The sequence below is a fragment of the Phocoena phocoena genome, chromosome 9 (assembly GCF_963924675.1).
Source record: "Phocoena phocoena chromosome 9, mPhoPho1.1, whole genome shotgun sequence".
NCBI classification, from domain to species: Eukaryota; Metazoa; Chordata; class Mammalia; order Artiodactyla; family Phocoenidae; genus Phocoena; species Phocoena phocoena.
Window position 1 is genome coordinate 20657039 of NC_089227.1, and position 13966 is coordinate 20671004.

The 13966-nt window shown below is 32.9% G+C and overlaps 1 protein-coding gene across 1 annotated transcript in view; it reads left to right on the forward strand.

Annotated features, from left to right (window-relative positions):
• The window catches only part of PTPN12 (protein tyrosine phosphatase non-receptor type 12), an 87012-nt gene that overhangs the window by 52451 nt on the left and 20595 nt on the right, over positions 1-13966 (forward strand). Inside the window, exons 8-12 of the mRNA XM_065883744.1 lie at positions 663-805; positions 3577-3643; positions 6345-6422; positions 6523-6621; positions 13119-13204. Of these exons, the coding sequence (XP_065739816.1) occupies positions 663-805; positions 3577-3643; positions 6345-6422; positions 6523-6621; positions 13119-13204 (473 nt within the window). The remainder of the gene's footprint in view (positions 1-662; positions 806-3576; positions 3644-6344; positions 6423-6522; positions 6622-13118; positions 13205-13966) is intronic.

Consider the following 13966-nt stretch of genomic DNA (forward strand, 5'->3'; position numbering starts at 1 on the left):
ATAGCCTTGAGAAGACTCTGCTGGACACTCATGAGAGAATGAGAATGAAAATGGCAAATAACACCTTAGTATTATTATAAAAATAGTGTGAAACTCACAGATCCCTTGAAAGGGTAGGGAGATGGGTGGCAGCCCACACCATAATTTGAGTAGGTTTGGGTTTGGACAAGTTCGTTTCTAATTTTCTTTTTGGTTTAAGTAGTCTATTAGTCTTCTGATTACAATAGATTCTAAAACAATGCTTATAGTATATTGCTCATCCATTTAATACTATAGATTAATTAAGTAGTATACATAGTATAATGGTTAAAGTGTAGGTTTAGGAAGTAAGACTGCCTGCTTTCAGATCCCATATCTGTCACTTGCTGTGAAACATTGTGCATGTTATTCTTTCTGTCGCAATTTCCTTACCTATAAAATGAGGATAGTATTAACAATACCTTCCCCATGGTGTTACATGGGGATTAAGTAAATTGTTACATGTGAAGCCCTTAGATCAATTCTTTATACGTGATAAATGTAGGCTGTCTCTTTTTAAGGAAGTGCTAAATATGAATTACATCTCTTAGAAATGGCAGTAAAGTGAGATTTGCAGCTTTTCTGTATGCTTTAAAATTTGCAAGTGTATTTTCATAATGGCTGAATTTCTGTTATTCTTGAAGGAATCTCGTAGGCTATATCAGTTTCATTATGTGAACTGGCCAGACCATGATGTTCCCTCATCATTTGATTCTATTCTGGACATGATAAGCTTAATGAGGAAATACCAAGAACATGAAGATGTGCCTATTTGTATTCATTGCAGGTACAGAAGAATTTTCTAAATATTTAAATACTTTGAAATATAGGTGGCATTATAATATGGGTAATGTATGATATTTTGAAACCTAAATTTTGGAATTTCATTAGATAGGTCATTATATGGGTTTCCAAATAGTAAAAGCTATTTGAATCCTGAGGCAGCTTTTCTTCTCTTAATTTTTATTTTACGTTCAATGCTTCTAAAAATTTTAAAACCATAGTACTTATAAAACTACAGTTTATCTTTTTAAGTGGCTTATATCTCATTCACATTTGTTATAAAAAGCATCAATAAATGAAAATTTTTCAGACTCAGAGATTTACTGGTTAATTAAGTAGTTAAAAGATATTAGTGGAGATGGAACACCAAAGATAGTTTTCTTAGCCATTGGTTGGATTGTGTTGCCTTATATTAGTGAAGTGAAAGGGCTTCTTTTTATTTATGGGCCAGAAAGGTGGCTTGCTGATGGAGATGTGGGAATAAGTTAACAATCTGGTTAATTAAAATTATTTTTCTGTAGTTAATTCTGTGGTTAGTTGACTTTTTAATTAAGTAGTTAACTGGTTAAAAAGATCTATTTAATTATAGAATTAAAAGATAAAGAAATTGCTTTGGCTTAACTTCTTTACAAGTTAGTTGAAATTATTTCCTGTTCTATTAATATTGTCCAGTCAATGTACATAGTTCATAAATCCAATTTGATAGGAAGATTTTCCTTTAAAAAATAAATTGATCATTTAATAGTTTTGAACCAAAATAGTATGGTAACTGTAGTGACTTAGATAGCACAAACATAAAAGGAAGGAGTCACTCACAATCCCACTAGAGATGACCACTGTTAAAATTTTAGTGTATGTGCTTTCAATGTGTGTATAGTATTTTTTTTTAAGAATGTTTCCCCATTTCATATATTATGTACATCTTTCTAAGTCATATAAATTTTCTTCTGGAATACATTATGACTGCACTGTATTTTATATTTAACCTCCATTTCTTGGCATTTCATTTATTACCCCATTCATTTTCAGCTATTTTAAACAACAATTTAAATATCCAGTGGCCAATCTTACGGTGAAATCGTTGAACGCATCTGTAATTCATTAGAATAGATATCTAAAAGTGGGATTTCTAAGTTAAAGGACATGAACCTTTTCATACCTTTAGTATATATTTAAAAATTTGTTATCCATAAATTCGCTGCTCATTATAATTAAGCATACCACTGCTGGTTTGTTTGTGGGAATGCCCATTTCCCCGTATTTTCCCCAATACTTTTATCTTTTTGTTTCAGTGTCAGTGTGACAGGCAAGCTTTTTTTTTTCTTGGTCATTTATATTCTTTTGCGAATTGCTTGTTTGTTTACTTTGCCAGTGATTTTCATCTCAGTAATTGTACGTTATGAATTCTTTATATATCTTTATATGTTGAAGATGTTAATGTGTAGTCATGTTGTAAGTGCTCTGGTTTTTCATGGTTTTTATTCTGCCTGTGTTTTACCATACATAATTGTGAATATCTTCATTAACGACTTGTGTACATTGACATATGCTTAGAAAGTCCTCCCCTAACACAGTAGTGCGTAAAAATACACTTGTAGGTTTTTTTAAACATTGTATTATTAATGCATCTGGAATATTTCTGTGATTAAGATAAAGGGTAAGAATCTAATTTTTGCTTTAACTTTCCCTGTACTATTTATTGAATGGTCTAGTCTTTCCACTTTAATTGGAGAATCCACCATTATGTAATAAATACTTGAATATACTCAAATCTGTTTCTGAATTTTCTGTTGTGTTCATTGATCTGGTTTTCTGTGTCTCTGTAATATCACACTTTTAACCATCAAGTTTTAAATATATATCATTTAGCCCTAGTAACTGTTAACTCCAAAATTTTAGAAACATTCTGATGTGTGGAATTGACAAATATATCAGTGGTTTAAAATTAATATTATTAATGTTTATTGTTAAGACCTTTTTAAAAACCATACTAAGTTGCTTATACTGTACTTTATCAGGAATTCTTAGATTACATGTTTAACAAACTACTGTTACTTCTGAAAGTTTCAAAATACACATTAAAGTGCTGCCCAACTTTTTTTCTGCCTAAAATTATTCTAGTGATGTCAGTAACATCTTTAATTACTCATAGTGATTCTCAATCCTTAAGTGCATATGCCTCCCTCTAGCTGAAAATCAGTTGCTTTAAAGTATTTCTGTCATATTTTAAAATAACTAACCTGTTGTATTTTACTTTACATTCTCCAGGTTCTATTAGTTCTTCAGGAGATTAGAGAGCATTAGTGGCTTTTGTTTCTTTGGTGAAATCACTGCTGGTGTTCAAACCAGTTTCTAGGGCTTGTAGCATTCTTCGTCTTTCCTGTACCTTTTGCAATTGAAATGATGTAGTTTTCTCCTCTACTCTAAAGCACCAGAGCCATCTAGAACATAGTATAAATTTATATCTGCAAGGTATTTTGTTAGCTAGACAAGGTTTTCTGAGGTAGACAGACTTTCAAAGTGAAGGCTTCTAGGTATTCTGTGAGTTACTTTTGGAAGTTCCTTAAATTAAATGAAAACAAGATATAAATCTTAATGTTAAGGATGTTTGCCATGCACACTCTTTAAGTTGTAGTTTGCTTACTAAATAAGTAGAATTTTGTCAGATTTCTTAAATGATTTTTTGCTTCTGAATATTAACATGTCCACCCACATATATTTAACGGTTCTTTTATCACAAAAATCAAATTGTTTTTTCAAATTTTATATCTATAGCGCAGGCTGTGGAAGAACAGGTGCCATTTGTGCCATAGATTATACGTGGAATTTACTAAAAGCTGGGGTAAGAATAATTTTTATGTATCATTATATCTAGTTGATCTGTTATGATTTTCAAACTTGATAATTAATTGCAGTAAATTATAGCATATGTTTTGTTATACATATGTTACTTTTTTAGAAGTGGCTTTGCTACGTAAGAGATAAAGGCAGTGAAAGGTATAAATGATGGATATTACCTTGAGGTAATACACTGGGCAGCAAGATAAACATATTGTCATCCATTTGTTCTGGATGAATTAATACCTACATTAGGCCTGTAAACTCTGCATTGACTTTTCCAAATACAGCACTCTTGTTGCCTTTTATATTTATTCTATGTATAAGTATAATCAATTCAGTAAATATTTATGCCTAACTGGAAACATTATATAGTATGGTGGTTAAGAATGCTAATAACTGCAGCCAAACTTCCCAGATTAAAACTCTGGCTCTCTCATTTACTAGCTGTGGGATCTTGGTCGATTTACTTAATCTCATTGTGCCACAATTTCTTTATCTGAAAATGGGAATCATGATGTTAACAACTCAAAGAATTAAATAAGTTCTTAAGAAAGTTTGTAAAGTTCCTCAGTACTATGTGTGACGTGTAGCAAGTGCTAAATTGAGTGTTCGTTTCTCTTACTATCCCTGGTATTATTGTTGCTGCCAGTACTGTTTCCAAGAAATTGGGTTTAATACTATGGAGAATATAAAGACATAGCCCTCATTACAGATTTGAAAAGCACAAGTCTCCTCATTGTATGTGGATTTGGTTTATTTGCTGGTTCTATCGTATGTTTATTTTCTATACATTAGGGAGAAGCTTTTATTCTTCATAGCTTTATAGTTTCTATGAATTTGTCAATCTGTGTCATATAAAATAGAAATAATAAAATATTTAGTTTCTTTTTCCTTCTTTCTTCCTTCTATTCTTTTTTTCCCTGCCTTCGTTCCATTTTTCACTTTTGCTTAGGGAATATTTAATTGTTTTTAAAATTTATTTTATTTATTTACTTTTGGCTTCATTGGGTCTTCATCGCTGCACGTGGGCTTTCTCTAGTTGCAGTGAGTGGGGGCTCCTCTGCATCACAGCGCGCAGGCTTCTCATTGCAGTGGCTTCTCTTGTTGCAGAGCACGGGCTTTAGGCGCGCGGGCTTCAGTAGTTGTGGTTTGTGGGCTCTAGAGCACAGGCTTAGTAGTTGTGGCTTGCGGGCTCTAGAGTTCAGGCTCAGTAGTTGTGGTGCATGGGCTTAGTTGCTGTGTGGCATGTGGGATCTTCCTGGACCAGGGCTCGAACCCGTGTCCCCTGCATTGGCAGGCGGCCTCCCAACCACTGTGCCACCAGGGAAGCCCCAGAGTATTTAAATTTTAAATAGTTTTTCAAAAAGCCCTCTGTTAAATTTTATTTTTGTATTCCCCCTAAACAAATCATCTTCTAACACTCATATGAAAAATTTTAAGTGAATAAAAATGCTAGATTTTAACACATTTTAACATAAAAGTCAAAGATTAAAATTGGGGGGGCTTCCCTGGTGGTGCAGTGGTTGAGAGTCCGCCTGCCGATGCAGGGGACACCGGTTTGTGCCCCGGTCTGGGAAGATCCCACATGCCGCGGAGCGGCTGGGCCCATGAGCCATGGCCGCTGAGCCTGCGCGTCTGGAGCCTGTGCTCCGCAACGGGAGAGGCCACAACAGTGAGAGGCCTGCGTACCACAAAAAAAAAAAAAAAAAAATTGGGGTGGGAAGAGACATTTGGTTGAATACTAGCAAACAAACATCTTGTCATTTCAAAAGTTGTGTATTTTGAACACAGTCCCCATTTGATTGAGTTTGACATAACATAAATATAATCTTAAGCCTTAGTTTAGGAAATGATATAAAAATCTTCTGGTGTATATAAAGACTCCCAAGCAGTGAATCTGGAAATCATGTTTAACTCTTCTGTCTTCTTTATCACTCCAAAATATTCTTGTTGATCACCAAGTTCTAGTAATTCTGCCTCAGAAATGTGCCTTAAATCTACCTTTCTGTTTTTTTGGACTGCTTCAGTAAGCCTCCACCAGTTTCTCCCCTTTTTACTCTGTCATCTTCCCTGCTACAAAAGTTACCTGAATATCAGATCTGCTCATGTCATGGTTGCCTATTGCAGTAGTTATAATTCCAGATGTACAGATGAATTGTCTAGGATGTTTCACAGTCTCCAGAGATGTAGCTCTCTTAGCTGGTCATTATGTAGCCAGCCCAGGAAACACTGGCCTATAGAATGAGTTCACACCCTATTATGTTTGCAGTCTGATGCCAAGTAGCCTCATCTTTTCTCCTCCTTTGAATTGCTCTCCTTCTTTCAGTCTTTTAGTCAGTTTTATCTACATCAAGCTTCTCAATTCCCCAAATAGATTATACATTTAATCCGCCATGCTTATGTATATTTCACTTTTCACTCACACACCAGAGTTAGTCACAGCATGTTTATTCCCACTGTACTGCAACCATACATTGGCTGGACATTTATTTGTTCATGTATCTAGCTCACTAGCTTGAGTGCTGAGTGTCAAGATTAGTTCTTGACTAAGCACAGTCTCTGATGCATGATAGATAGTGCTCAATAAATTTTCAGTTACCCAGCACGTATATAAGGTCTGTGTGAAAAGCTGAGTTGAAGACTATTTTACTGTTTTTTCTGAACAGTTGTCCACAGTTCATGTTTTAAATTCTTTGTTTTAGAAAATACCAGAGGAATTTAATGTTTTCAACTTAATACAAGAAATGAGAACACAGAGGCATTCTGCAGTACAAACTAAGGTATAGTTTTTTGTTTCACTGTATAAACTGTATTTTTATAAATGCCTTCTTATTTTTTTTAATGTCTTTCCCCTTGTTTATCATTTCATCTCCCTAATAGGAGCAGTATGAGCTTGTTCATAGAGCTATCGCCCAACTGTTTGAAAAACAGCTACAACTATATGAAATTCATGGAGCCCAGAAAATTGCTGATGGAGTGGTAGGTATTCTTCACCTATTAATTTTAGAAAACTTTTAACCAAGATGTGATATTTAGCTTTTTAATTGCCATCTTGTGTTTTATCTGAGAATATCCGTTACAGTTATTATTTTTATTTAACTTTGATTTTTTAACCCCTTTCCTTCTTCCTCTTTGAATCTCTATTGTGATGGATATATAATGACTCCACTACAAGTTAAATAATATTCTAAGTAAAATATAGTTATGAATGTAGATCTCAGTCAGAAGTTATATAATTCAATATTGTTTCAAGCGTAAATTACTTTTAACAAATTAACTGCATTTTTCTCTCTCCCCTTCCATCCAACCAAAGTAATTCTAAGTTGATTCTACATGAATTTTGTTTTGTTCTTGGTCATGATGATATAAAGCTTTGTCATTATTTTGTACATGCTTTTTAATCATGTAGAAATATAGGACCATAATTAGGTCCCTTTGGGTCTTGTTTTAGTTCACTGTCATTTTAGCATTAGAATTTATTGGATATTCAAACTTTTGACCTGACAAAAATACTCTTTTCTCACAGTGTTCTCATTTCTGCCTCTTTTTAAAGTATTTCTCTTATTTCCTCTATATATCGTCTTATCCTTGAAGGTATCAGGCTGTTTTTTTGGATGAATTTCTTTACATCTTTATTATTGAATCTAAGATGACTATCGCATGATAAACCAATTTAGCCTCAATAACTGAAGTAAAATGAGGAAATTAGTGGCAAAATTTATAACCACTGTTTTCCTTTTTCCCCTTTGTATGGTTTTGGTAATTTGCAAGACTATTTGAAATTTCTTGGTGTTACAAATGAGAGATTTGTTAACCAAATGCTTACCTCAGTGTGTTAAAATAATCTAATATTAATCCATGGGTTTTGGGGACAGTGTATTTCCTTTATTAGACAGGTGATAGTTTCAGATTTTTAAGATTCATATATGTGACCTCATTCTTATTTCCTTTGCTAACATAGAAATCATTTTGCAACTATGCCTCATATATTATCTCTCTTTTCCCTTTAGTTTAACTAAAGCCTGTTATAACCTGTGCTCAATGAAGCCAAATATTTTATAATATAGAATGCTTATATATTACTGTGTATAATTTTATCTAAATTGAGACTCCTTTAATATTTAAAAAAGCTAAATAGGCTACTTTTTCTTTAACCTTTAATTGAAAAATATTTGTTTTTTTCCATAAATGCAATATTAATTTCAAAGTTAAGGTTTTTATACTTCAGAGTTATACCATTTCCTTATTTCTAGAAGTGAAATAATTTTTTAATGTATAGAAAAATTTTTTTCTTTTTTTAATTAATTTTTATTGGAGTATAGTTGCTTTACAATGTTGTGTTTCTGCTGTACAGCAAAGTGAATCAGCTAGAAAAAATTTTAATTAATTAATTTTTATTGAGATATAATTGACATGTAACATGTTACTTTCAGGTGTACAACATAGTGATTCAATATTTGCATATATTGTGCAGTTATCACTACAGTAGGTCTAGTTAACATCCATCATCATACATAGTTACAGAATTTTTTTTTTCTTGTGGGGAGAACTTTTAAGATTTACTCTCTTACGAATCTTCAAATATAAAATACAGTATTATTAGCTATAGTCACCAAACTGTACATTATAGCCTGTGACTTACTTATTTTATAACTGGAAGTTTGCAACTTTTGACCCTGTTTCACCCACTTTGGGCGCCACCACCAACACCACTTCGGCAAGCACCAATGTGTTCTGTGTATCTACGAGTTCCGTTTTTTGTTTTTTGATTCCACATATGAGTTCATACAGCATTTGTCTTTTCTCTGACTTAGTTCACTTGATGTAATGCCCTCAAGTTCCATTCATGTTGTTGTAAATGGCAAGGTTTTATTCTTTTTTATGGCTGAATAATATTCGTGTGTGTACACACTACATTTTCTTTTTTTTTTAATACCACATTTTCTTTATCTGTTCATCAGTGCACAGTTAGGTTGTAAATGATGCTGCAGTGAACATGGGGGTACAAGTATCTTTAGTTAGTGTTTTTTATCTTTAGTTAGAGTTAGTGTTTTTGTTTTCTTCAGATAAATATGCATAAATGGAATTGCTGGATCATATGGTAGTTCTATTTTTAATTTTTTGAGGAACCTCCATGCTGTTTTGTATAGTGGCTGCACCAGTTTGCATTTCCACCAACAATAGACAAAGGTTCCCTTTTCTTTACATCCTCTTCAACACTTTTTTCTTGTCTTTTTGATAATAGCCATTTTGACAGGTGTGAGGTCTCATTGTGGTTTTGATTTGCATTTCGCTGAAGGCTAGTAATGTTGAGCACCTTTTCATGTTCCTGTTGGCCATCTGCATGTCTTTTTGGAAAAATGTCTATTCAAATGATCTTCTCACTTTTTAATCGACTTGTGGGTTTTTTTGGCTACTGAATTATATGAGTTCCTTATATTTTTTTGGATATTAACCCCTTATCAGATACATGATATGCGAATATTTTTTCCCATTTGGTAGGTTGCCTTTTCATTTTCTTGAGGTTTCCTTTGCTATGCAGAAGCTTTTTAGTGTGATATAATACCACTTGCTTAAATTTGCTTTTGTTGCCTTTGCTAGAAAAAAATTTTAAGGCAATGTTCAATGTTGTATTTTTAAAGGTTTTAATATCTTTATTTCCAAAAAAATGTGAAAAATATTGCATTACTCTCTCATCTTCATTTTTCTCATTACCTGATTTTTCTTTTTTTAAGGTTTTATTCATAAAATTAAACTTCCTTTTTACTAGCCTGAACTCCACACTACAGTTACATTTTTGTTATAGATTTTTTCTAATAGGTCAAAGGTTTACAAATCCCTAAGGAATACAAGAAAAATCATACATTATATGAGATTAGATGAAATAGCATCCAATAGCAGATAGTGGTTACTTCAATCCTACTTTCTTATCTCATTGCCTGGTTATATAGGAGCCACACACTACATGTTTGCTTGCTAACTGAACTTAAAATATTAGATTATGTCCTTGTGTTTTGTTAAAGCTGACGTGATGACTGCTGAATTTGCCATTTGTACAAGATGTTTTTTCCTATTTTGCAAAAGGGAAAACAATTTTCTATAGAATCCATTCTGAAAAACTATATTTTATGAGAATAAATATTTTGCCAAAGGTTGTGTACCATAATGTCTGGTACTATATATCTCAATGGATGAATGGATAAAAACGTGGAAGGACAAGTGGATAGGAGAAAAGATAGCATATCATTCTAGATAACTTTTTAATGTTTTCCTCTTAAGAAATCTTATTTTCTAGGTACTTTAAAATATAAATGACTGTTTTTATAATATGTTTATATATGGTTAGAAACCATAAATCCCAGTTAGAGAAAATGTAGGATCTAAAAATTTGGGGAAAATTATCTTAGAGCTGTGTGGTTGAGTAAAATGATTTGAAATATCTTACTTATCTTTCTGAACCTATGCTCTGAAAAACAATCATAAATCTCCATTATTTCTCTGACAACTTAATTTAGAAGTAAAGTTAAGGAACTTTTAAAAAAGCTCTTAAAGCTCTATGTCCCAAAATTATTTTTGTAGAGATTTTAGTTTGAAATGCTAATCAGCAATATGACTCTATGATAAATGTTATTTGTTAGAGGTATTTACAACTAAAATCACTTCTCAGAGTAGAAGATGTAAAGAGAAAATTTATTTTGGAATTCAGTATCATTTGACTTGGGATTTAGAAACACTTCAGTAAGCAAGCATCTCTAAGGTATGCGCACATGCCTTTTTATCTTGTATATAAAAGATACTACCACCTGTTTACACCAGGATTTTCAGTTCTAGGGTGATTAACAGCAACAGTAGTTTGTGTTATGGTCCTTCTGTTATGCTTGTGTTGTACATTTTAGATGTGATATTACTGAACTCTGAATTTTTTTCCTATGTAAAGTTTTTTTAAAGCACCTTGTTTTAATATTTATTTTGTATATATTTGATAATTAGGTTCTGATTTTTTTCTTTTGTGGCCCTTGATAAAGCTGTTATGTGGAAATATTAATACACAAAAAATATTAATACACTTTAGCAAAATGGGTAAAGGTGGTCAAAAGTTTAAAAAGAATAGCTTTAGCAAGCTCTGCTTTAAACAAGAGAATACACTAGAACCTAATCTCCAGTAGATTCTTTAATTTCTAAAATTCCTTTCAACTTCAAAAGTTGGTGATTGTTTTAAGTGGTAATAGAAGCAGCCAAAGAGAGCTGTATACATTAGGACAAGTGTGGGGACAAAAGCTGTACATATAAGAGGATCAGAAGATAAAACTACAGCAAACATGATTGTAGGTAAAAACTAGGAATCCAAGAAGAACATTGTTTTATTCTCAAGTCCAGTGACTAGGAGGTTTTGTTCATGCTGTGTGGGGCAGTGGCTCTCTGAGTTGTAGTTCTGCATTGCCACATGGATTCCTTTAATCATATGAAATTCAACATGCTCAAAAATCTTACCTCCCCCAGAAGTTCTTTTCCTGTTTTGTCCCTTTCTGTTAATAGCTTTCATTCACCCAGAATGAGGAATCATCATGACACCTTCTTTCCTTTGTCACATGCAGTCATTTGCTTACAAATACCCTTACTTTCTCTTCCTGTTCCATTCCTACCTGTTCCATACTTCCATCCTCTGTTCTCTTTTGTCAGTGTCTTATCCACCCCTTAATGCCATTCAACATGCTACCTTAATGTTTTCAACTTCTTAATATTTTCCCAAGTATATTCTTAATATTCTCACCTATAACATCTCCTTTCTCTGATTTCATAGCTTCATTATACTGATTTTACCATTTTATGGTTTTATTAGTACCCTTTCACTTTTTTGTTTGATGACTGTACAGTTCTTGAAGTTAAGGGCTATGTCCTTTACATTTTTGTATCCTTTCCAGTGCTTACTGTTCATTGCCTTTCACATATAGATCCACAATGCCTTACCTGCTGTCCCAAAATCTAAAATGCACTGAAAACCTACAGTTGGTTTGTGTGTCTGTGTGTGTCTGTGTGTGTGTGTTTGATATTTGGCAGCAAAACCTGACTTGACGTGACATGAGGCTGTTTATGTTGAAATTGTAAAAAATTGATGTGTTTTTGTAGGTTAGAAACAACAGTTCAGTCGAAGCAGTTTCATATGGTTCACTAATCTTTCTTTAACCTACTTAATAATATTTATAGATTTTGATACAAAAACATTAATGAGTGTTATGGGAATATGATTAATTAATAGAAATAAGCAAATGAATCACTAATATGTGAGAGGAATCTTTATGATGAGAGTAGTCTTTAAATTCTGGTAATATCTGAGGATCTAAAAGTGTGATAACTCCTGATTTACCCGAGGCAAAACCAGTTTATACTTGTTGTCCAGGTATAAAAGCCCTGATATGGACAATAAATTATGTGGTTATTCTATCTATAGCAGATATCCCTGCAACAGATGCCTCCGATTTGATAGGCAGCTGTAATTAAGGATGCAGGCTTTTAGTCTCATAATGTAACTCTTGTTTTGGTCAGAACAAGATGCATAGTAAGATGTGTAAGACACTTCTAATGCATCTGATATTAGGAAACAGGGTCCATTAAAAATTGCTGTAAACTTGAGGTCTCTGTTTTCTATTGTTGGGAGTACTTAGTAGAAAAGGACACTGGCAAGAAACAGTTATATAGACAAAGAAGATGCCATGATGGATATGGTAGAAGTGTCTTGTGACTTTAAAAAAAAAAAAAAAGCCAACTACAGTTTCAGAGTTCCTTAATTGATTATCGTATATGCAGATGGCTTTTTTCCTGAAATTATCTGAGATGTAGGCAAGGGTGAAAACCGTTCTTGTCTTCTGGCCCAGAATTGACATAGCCTAGCTATATAAAAATGAGGTACTTTCTGAGGCTGAAACTAATTCAAGACAATGTTTTATATAATAATTTCACATCTCCTCTATTTAGAATCCTAAATACAACCTGAGGTTCTTATAGGTTGTATAAGAACTGTATTGACTCAGGACCATCCCTTTTAAAGTAGTAGGTAGCAACAGGAGTCCCAAAAAAGTCTGGGAAAGGTGAAGGATATAAGACTTACCTTGTTTTTTTTTCCCCCTGTGTGCACATTACGAATCTAGTGGTAGTAATGCCTGAAAAAAAGATCGTCTTGGATCTTTATTTTCTTGGGAAATCTGTTTCTTAACAGTAGCATTTGAAATATGTTGAAATGCTGCTCTACACGGTTGATTTTCTTGGTAACTGGATATGGACTGTTTTTTTGATATTAAGTTTTCTCATTGAATTTGTTCTTTCGGGCTTAAATATAGAGGACATAACGCCTATTTTATTATTTGGCAAAATTAGCATTGTTTTAAAAATTCACAAGCCCAATAACAATTTATTTGAAACATGAGGAAGGAAAATTATTTTTCCCCTAACTTTAATGAAGCATTTTTTTTTCTTGGCAGAATGAAATTAACACTGAAAATATGGTCAGCTCCATAGATCCTGACAAACAAGATTCTCCCCCTCCAAAACCACCAAGGACCCGCAGGTATTGTACGTCACATTTTCTTTGAAAGGATACTTATCTTTTACTCATTGTTACTAAAACAAAAAAATTCTGAGTATTTCTTAGTTTTATTTTATGTTTTCTTTTTCATTCTTTTGTTTAGTATGTAGCATATGTATGGCAACTGACTTTTTTGATGGTGTACTATAAAAAATTCTTTTCAATTTAGATAAAATTTCAGTAGTATACTATACCAGAACAGTGAGCATAACCATGAATTGACTATAGCTCATCTTTTGGTATGTGGTGCAACTAAAATTTTAGCTGTTCCTAAGATTTATTTCAGTTTTCTAATGACTGAACAGGTAATATGATTGTCAAAAATTGTATGCCTGTTAAAGAGGTTATGTGAAGATGTTTAATAATATCACTGGCAAAGCTGAGTTTATTTCTTTCTAGATTTTCTTACTTTCATACCAAGCTCTCATTTATAGCAGTTAAAATCACTATATATTCCTATCCCCCCTTTTCCCTCTCTTTTCTTTCAGGGTAGCTAGGTCAGTTAGATGGTAGTATGGAAAGAATATAGATGGAGTCAGAATGATTTAGTTTCAAATCCTTTTCATCCACTTACTAGCTCTGAAGTCGTGAGTAAGCCACTTAATTTATTTGATCTTGGGGTTTTTTTTGTTTGTTTAAGTATTGTCCTAAGAATTAAATGAAATAAAGTATGTGAAAATGTTACATATAGGACCTGGCACATACTTGGTCTTCACTAAATGTTGGTTTTCCTATTACAATGTG